Source organism: Sinocyclocheilus rhinocerous, unplaced genomic scaffold (genome assembly GCF_001515625.1).
Source record: "Sinocyclocheilus rhinocerous isolate Xijiao unplaced genomic scaffold, SAMN03320098_v1.1 scaffold287, whole genome shotgun sequence".
Classification (NCBI taxonomy): Eukaryota; Metazoa; Chordata; class Actinopteri; order Cypriniformes; family Cyprinidae; genus Sinocyclocheilus; species Sinocyclocheilus rhinocerous.
In genome coordinates this window covers 395846-403712 of record NW_015633524.1, presented here as the reverse complement: position 1 = coordinate 403712, position 7867 = coordinate 395846, and the positions used below count along the sequence as shown (strand labels likewise).

General features: G+C 36.7%; 2 protein-coding genes across 2 annotated transcripts in view; one reads left to right on the top strand and one right to left on the bottom strand.

The window, feature by feature from the left end:
* Nucleotides 1-4267, top strand: part of LOC107744075 (LIM/homeobox protein Lhx6-like) — a 14207-nt gene extending 9940 nt beyond the window's left edge. Inside the window, exons 4-8 of the mRNA XM_016557549.1 lie at nt 598-818; nt 903-1003; nt 2079-2174; nt 2271-2445; nt 3515-4267. Of these exons, the coding sequence (XP_016413035.1) occupies nt 598-818; nt 903-1003; nt 2079-2174; nt 2271-2445; nt 3515-3594 (673 nt within the window). The 3' untranslated portion in view covers nt 3595-4267. The remainder of the gene's footprint in view (nt 1-597; nt 819-902; nt 1004-2078; nt 2175-2270; nt 2446-3514) is intronic.
* A 2602-nt stretch (nt 4268-6869) lies between these two features.
* The window catches only part of morn5 (MORN repeat containing 5), a 13498-nt gene continuing 12500 nt past the window's right edge, over nt 6870-7867 (bottom strand). Inside the window, exon 5 of the mRNA XM_016557552.1 lies at nt 6870-7155. Coding sequence (XP_016413038.1) covers nt 7058-7155 — 98 coding nt within the window. The 3' untranslated portion in view covers nt 6870-7057. The remainder of the gene's footprint in view (nt 7156-7867) is intronic.

The window sequence follows — 7867 nt, the reverse complement described above, 5'->3', positions numbered from 1 at the left end:
AATATATACTGTATATATATATATATATATATATATATATAATAAAATATAAATTATTAAAATATAGTGTTTAATATTACGTCATATATATTAAACAAGGTAATTTATCAACTCCCTGCCTTTATTCATTTACATATGTGTATTAATCATATTTGAAGTCCTTTTCACAAAAGAAAAAGTGGAGGTGGTTTAAAAATAGACAATCTTACATGCATTAAGCACTTTGTTGGATAAAATCAAGAGTTTATGGATCCTATCAGCACAGTTTATCAGCAGACATTTCCTGTCGACCTGCGGCTCAGAGAATTACTAGTGGTTTGTTTGTGCTGAGAGTTTTACAGCCGTGTCTGACACGTTTAGCGGTTATCTTTTGGACACGGTTCAGCCTATCTGTATTCTGTCTTCTGCCATGGAGAGCTTTCCGTGGAGAAACAAAATACCTGCTTCGCTGTTAAACTGAATTCAGAACAAGAAGCAAAATGCACAAATGCTTTTATCATTACACTAGCTTATGGGTTGTAATACTAAGCACATGTGTAACATGTTTTATTGTTTATGGGATAAGTATTGATGCCCAAGTCCTTCTCTGTCTCACAGTAGGTTTGGTACAAAGTGTGCCCGCTGTGGCCGGCAGATCTACGCCAGCGACTGGGTACGGCGAGCCAGAGGCAATGCCTACCATCTGGCCTGCTTCGCCTGCTTCTCCTGCAAACGGCAGCTGTCCACAGGCGAGGAGTTCGGGCTGGTGGAGGAGAAAGTACTTTGTCGGATCCATTACGACACAATGGTGGAGAACCTGAAACGGGCCGCTGAGAGCGGTACGTGTGTTTCAGATGCATTTCGCTTTAAATCTCGTTGATCTGAAAAGAGTTTCTAACCACTTTCCCCGGGTTTTTACGCAGGAAGCGGACTCACTCTGGAGGGGGCGGTGCCGTCAGAACAGGACAGTCAACCAAAACCGGCCAAAAGGGCACGAACGTCCTTCACTGCAGAACAGCTGCAGGTAAGATGATCAAACACAATGAGGAAGCAAAGCCCTCTTTGTGGTTATGCTTTTGTCTGGTATACATTCATATTTCAGTTCCATTTAATGTTTTAAACAAATGGAACATCATTTCACCTTTTATATGGCACTATCAGAAAGCAACCAACCCCTTCTGTATCATATTTAAAACAAGGTCTCTAAATGATCAGCATGATCAAAACTCGTTGCTTACAATCTACTACATGCTTTCTGTCATCTGATTGATCGTTTATACTTTTTTTAATAAGTAAAAGGCCTTTTAGTATAATTGTGAAAATGTCTTTTTGCTTTGAAATCTTTACTGATTTTATAAAGTAAACATTAGAATAATTTATATTATTAGTATTTCAAGATCAACATTTACCGGACTGAAGCAACTTAGGTTTACTTGATTATCCATGTATCATTTTTTAATATGTGTGTATCAATTATGATCCATCAGGCGTTTAAGAAACGTTTATTTGTTCATCTCTCAATCATCATTGTATTAAATTGCATTATAAGTTTTGAAACTACAGAGCTTTGATCATCAAACTAAGCATTTAAATATCATCTTACAAAGACATTATTTGGCCGATATAGAGTGAAAACTGATATCCATATGCATTTTATGTAAGTAGCCTGATATATTGTTATAAAGATCATTGATTTACATTACAAGATAGGAGAATTTCATCTCACTTTTTGGCCATATACATACTGTAACAACACTGCACAAAATTGCATATTTTTGTCCAGTTTGGGCCTCTGAATAAAAGAGTTTTTTCCTCCTTTTAAGTATGAGCTCCATATTCTCAATACATCATACTTTATGAGCCATAAAAGCCTGATGTATCAAATATGATACTCAAAAACAATGCAAACTCTTTGTCTAAAGTTTCAATAAACTGTTCCATTTAAAAAAGTTTTTTAATTTCATTTATAATTATAATTTGTAATTAAGATTTTATATGATTTCTAATATATTAGATTATTTTTAATGTATGAATTCTTTACAAATATGCACTTCCCCTCAGTAAATGAGCTAATGCTAATGTGACACATGCATGCACAGGTAATGCAGGCGCAGTTTGCACAGGACAACAACCCTGACGCTCAGACCCTGCAGAAGTTGGCAGACATGACAGGACTGAGTAGACGAGTCATACAGGTGACAAAAACCTCTTAATGTTTCCTTAATACTTCCATTCCATTCAAATGCATTAAAAGAGACGGCTCGTCTTGACAGCTGGTTGTATTTTCATAGGTTTGGTTTCAAAACTGCAGAGCGAGGCATAAAAAGCACACTCCCCAGCACAGCGGCCCACCTCAAGCTCACCCGCAGGCCCGCATGCCCCCATCGCTGCCCGACGAGCTGCATTACTCCCCTTTCGGCAGTCCTGAGAGAGCACGCATGGTGGCCCTGCACGGGTACATCGAAAGTGAGTGTCTCCTCAGAGCTGCTGTCATTAAAGCCGAAGGGCAAGAAAAACTGTAATTCAGTGACACTTTTCATTCTAACTGTTATTGCTAATAATATATTAACAGTAATAATAATATCAAAAATATTTACTTTAATATAAATTACTGTTCAAAAGTTCAGAATAATTATGATTTTTTAATGGTTTTGAAAGAAGTCTCTTCTGCTCACCAAGGCTAGATTTATTTGATCAAAAATACAGTAAAACAGTAATATTGTAAAATATTTTTACAATTTAAAAGAACGGTTGTAATATATTGTAAAACGTAAGTTATTCCTGTGATGCAAAGCTGAATTTTCAGCATCATTACTCCAGTCTTCAGTGTAACATGATCCTTCAGAAATCATACTAATATGCTGATTTGATGCTCAAGAAACTTTTTTTAAATCAATGTTGAAAGCAGTTGTGCTGCTTAATATTATCGTGGAAAGTGTGATACACTACCATTTAAAAGTTAGTAAGATTGAAAAAATATATATAAAAAGTGACAGTAAAGACATTTATGTTACAAAAGATTTCTATTTCAAATAAATTGCTCTTTTGAACTTTCGATTCATCAAAGAGTCTTGAAAAAATGGAATCATTGTTTCCACAGAGATATTAAGCTGTTTTCAACATTGATAATAATCAGACATGTTTCTTGAACATCAAATCATCATATTAGAATGATTTCTGAAGGATCATGTGACACTGAAGACTGGAGTAATGATGCTGAAAATTCAGCTTTATAATCACAGAAAAAAAAAACATTTTTAAAATATATTAAAATAGAAAGCCGTTATTTTAAATTGTAATAATATTTCACAATCTTTCACTGCATCTTTGTTCAAATTAATGTCATTCTTTTAAAATCATTTAAAAACCTTAATTATTCCAAACTTAGTGTATAAAGTAGTCCCCAGTACTGATAAACACATTTTTTTCAAACCAAACTGGTGGCGTTTTTACTCTGGACTAAAAATATGTAGCGATGAATTAATATAGCTAGAGATTAATATTATGTTGTGTTTATTTTGTTTTGGTTTCGCAGGTCATCCGTTCTCGATGCTCACCACACAGAGCCTCCCTCATCAGGCCATGACGTTGCCGCAGCTCCCTCTCAGCCGCTAACGCCCCCGCCTCGCACTGACCCCTGACCTCCTGCTCCAAACCTCCGTCCCCCAGCGCCGACCCCAGAGGTCGGATCTGGCTGAAGGAGAGGGGCACGGTCCCTCTTGTTCTTGACCTCTGAACTCGCAAAGAGAGAGACTGTTTCCTCTCTGGTTTCATTGGACAGGATTTACTCACCTGCATCTAGTCACTCTCGGTTAAGGAAAACCGCATACGTGACCTGTGGATTTAGGACTTTGTCACCAAGACCAGGATCTGGACTTTTGGACAAAGAGAAAAGACTCGAGCACACACTGTAAAAGACTAGCGCTCTTTGTGCGTCCTCTCTTCTGATAATCTCATCTGACTCTGAATGCAAACAAAAGGAATGTAAAGTTACCAGCATCAGTGTTAAACATTTAGATTGAAAAAGGCAAAAGCACAAAAGATGTGGATGGGAAATAAATGGCATAGAACCAGGTGGTAAGACAAATTTTCTCTCTCTTTTTCCTTGCCGAAATACGCCACGATTGAAATCTGTACTAAGCCACTGAAACGAATTTATGCCACGGTTCAGTTCACTATTCCTTGCTTTCTTGTTCTAACACCCGTTTGCAAAGCATATGTGTTTTCTTGGGCCTAAAAAGCCAGCAGTCTTGATTTGTCCACAGATTTCACTTTAAAAATAATCGTACATAAAGGACTTACTTAAAGTCCATCATTTAATTGTAAAAATAACTGCAAATTGTTTCTGCAATTGTTCGTCAACATTCTGTTTTGAAAGCAGATAGTTTTAGAAAAGTGAAATTGTTTCCTTTTAGATTCAGGTAAAATGTTGAATAATCATTTCTATAGTTTAAAAAGATGTCTAAATCTTTGATATCTTCCCTAATTTTGATCATTGATATTAATTTCAATAACTGTTGTCATTGCAGTTTACCCGCAATCATAGACTACAATTGACGTTGATCTTAGTGTGAGACTATTTCAAATCGAAAACAGTGCTCTGAACATTTTCGACAAAAAATGTAAAGAAATATTAAGGATCAAGAAGGGACTATCAATGACAAACAACAGTATTTTGTGCGTAGGATAGAAAGGAAGAGGAAAACTGAGACTGAAAAGAGCACTTGGGTAAAATGTAAAGATAACTACATGTAAAGCAAATGTACATGTAATGTATTTTTATTTAAGTAGTGTCCTGACTTTATGTGGGAGACGAAAGTGTCTATGTTCCATTGTTTTCTTCGTACATGTGTGCCGTATATGCCTCAGCTGTGACGAGGGAGCGGGAGTGTTGTATACTTGCTGCAGACACGTTGTATACTAACAGATAGGAGCTGTGTACAGGTCTGAAACCGGGGGAAAAGTCTGAAATTGTAACTTAAATTTGAGAAATGCATTCTTGTGTTCTGAATGGGGGACAAGACCTCTAGATTCTTGTATTTATTATGACAGGTAGCCTGTAAGCACTTTTCCCCACTTCCACATGTCTGTTTTGTAAAAAATAAAATAAAATAATTAACTATTTCTTTGGCTGTGCATCATTAATTAACTATTTCTTGGCTATGCATTTTTAAAAAAAAATAAATTAATTAGTTAAAAAGACTTTTAAAATGATTTTCAAATGTTTTCCAGTCCAAGCCTATAAAGAATGTATTTGTGTGTGTGTGTGTATGTGTGTGTGTGTATATATATATATATATATATATATTCATATTTCATTATTATTTTTAAGGCACTATTTACATGTGTTAAATACATTTTCTTTACCTTTTTTTTTTTAAATACTTGTGCTAGCTTGGATGTTATTTCTTAAAGTATAAATATAAATGTTTCATTCAGTACCATGGTATTCCCAGTACAGTGTTTTTTGAAAGGAACACTCTTTTATGACATGAAATGCAGATTCTATATCTTACTGCTACAGGTTATGATGACAGGATAGGATATTATGACATATTTCAAATATTACAGATCATTTGAAAAGAATATATATTTTTTTGTCACTTTCAGTGGTATTTTTGCCCTGAGCCCTGGTTAATTTCTGTCTCTGGTATAAATGCATGGGCCAGTGTTGGGTCTGTGTGCACGAGTGAAGCAGGAAGCAATCACAGGCTGATGGAGGAGCTGGCAGACCCTTCACGGGTCAGTGTGTGCAGTAATGACTCCATCACTGATTCCATCACCATCACATACAGGAATTCCCTGTCAGTCCACATCACAGGAATGATCTTGTATTTTTTTTTTTTTTACACACTTATTTTTTGAAGTATACATCTAAATATGTTTCATTCACTGCCATGGTATTCCCAGCACAGTGTTTTTTGGAAGGGAACACTCTTTTGTATATCTGACTGTTATGATGACAAGTTAGGATAGACTATTATGGCATATACCAAATATTACAGATAACAGATCATTCGAAAAGAAAAAATAAGTTTTTTTTTGTCACTTTCAGTGGCATTTTTTGCCCTGAGCCCTGGTTAATTTCTGTCTCTGGTATAAATGCATGGGCCAGTGTTGGGTCTGTGTGCACGAGTGAAGCAGGAAGCAATCACAGGCTGATGGAGGAGCTGGCAGACCCTTCACGGGTCAGTGTGTGCAGTAATGACTCCATCACTGATTCCATCGCCATCACATACAGGAATTCCCTGTCAGTCCACATCACAGGAATGATCTCGTATCCCGTGTTCGGTTTCAAAAGACATCATTTTTCACTAGCCTATCCTCTCTTCACTCAAGCACACACACACATTTGTTTAAATGCAGAAGATTTTGCATCACATTTCCTTCGAGCTGAGCAAGAATCTGACTCATTCATGTCAATAGAACACTGTATTCAGCTGTTGAATGTTTTCGCAGTATTGGTCATTTGCTTGGGCAGAATACAGCAATGATGTAACATTTTCTTGAGTTTGTACCCAAACCCCACTATTATCTATTCAAACATAGTTTTGTCTTAATAAATAAACTGTATGTAATGACTTTTAAAACCTAAACTCATTTAATGATATTTTATTCTTGTGGGTTGTTGTGTAGCTGTTCAGTTGAGATATATTTTTTTTTCTAGTTGGACTCTTTCATTTCTCATAATACCGTAATAATAAAAAGGAAAATAAAGCACATATAGTACATAATAAACATTTTTAGAAAGCTGCTCAATATAGAATATATTTTTTTATTATAGCTTTTGCATATATATATAGGACTTGTATAAGTTAATGCAAACTTATGTTTTATTTTTAGTTTTCCATTAAGCATTCATTCACATTATATGATTTCTGTGGGTTGCAGTTTTACAGATGTCAGTGTAGTGGTAATCACACATTTTTAAATATATATTTTTAAAGTGAAAATATTTTATTTTTAACTCTCAGTTCAGTTTTGGAAAAGAAAACCGGATTGAGAAACGAATTAATGTCACAAAGCTGCATCAATGTGTCATTCATATAAACAATGGCCTGCCTGTGTGTGAGTATTCTCACTTCTCCTCTAGTGTGTTGCCTCTTGGACAGTGGCCAATGAACTCATCCCAGCTCTTCCTGCAGGTCCGCACAATCCACACGTGTTCTTGGTCGTCTACAAGGACAGATAATACATATTTCACTCATTTTGATATGAAAAAACGCTTTCTATGTTTATAATAAAAGCATTAAGTCTGCACGCGCATAGCACACTTGTAAATGAGATACGTGCTTTTTTTCCCCTTTCTGATTGTTTGGTCAAAAATCGAGCTCCAAAAAGGCATGTGTCAAACTCATTCATATGCAGTTAAAGGCAATTTACATTTTTTACGTGCGGGATTAAGACAACAATTATGAAAATTCGCTCTCAGCAGCCTACTTCACGCGACAATCAATCACTCCCTTTTTTTCTTCGCCTTCCCAGAGATGATTCCGCAACCAAAAACAGTGGATAATATACTGCTTTTTTAAATGGTTATAACTGAAAGGAGTTGCTAATTGCGGAGCGCGAGGTAGTTCTGCTGCTGGTGCTGAATGTGAGCGCGCAGCTGCACGCACTTGAGCGCTCACCCCCATGAACATGGCGAACTGGGCCCATTGTTGAGAACAGGTCTTAAACTCTCATCTGATTGTCGGTAATTGCACGCGATGGCCCTAAACGGCCTCTCCACGCGCCTCCCGCCACTTCTACCTGGCTCCCGCGCGCGGCAATTGAGACTTTTTTTCCAGCACGCGACCGGTCCATTCTGCGACAGCTGCATGCTAACGTCTCACTTCATTCAGTCGCTCCCACCTCACGCTCTCCACATGGAGGTCACACTCGAGAG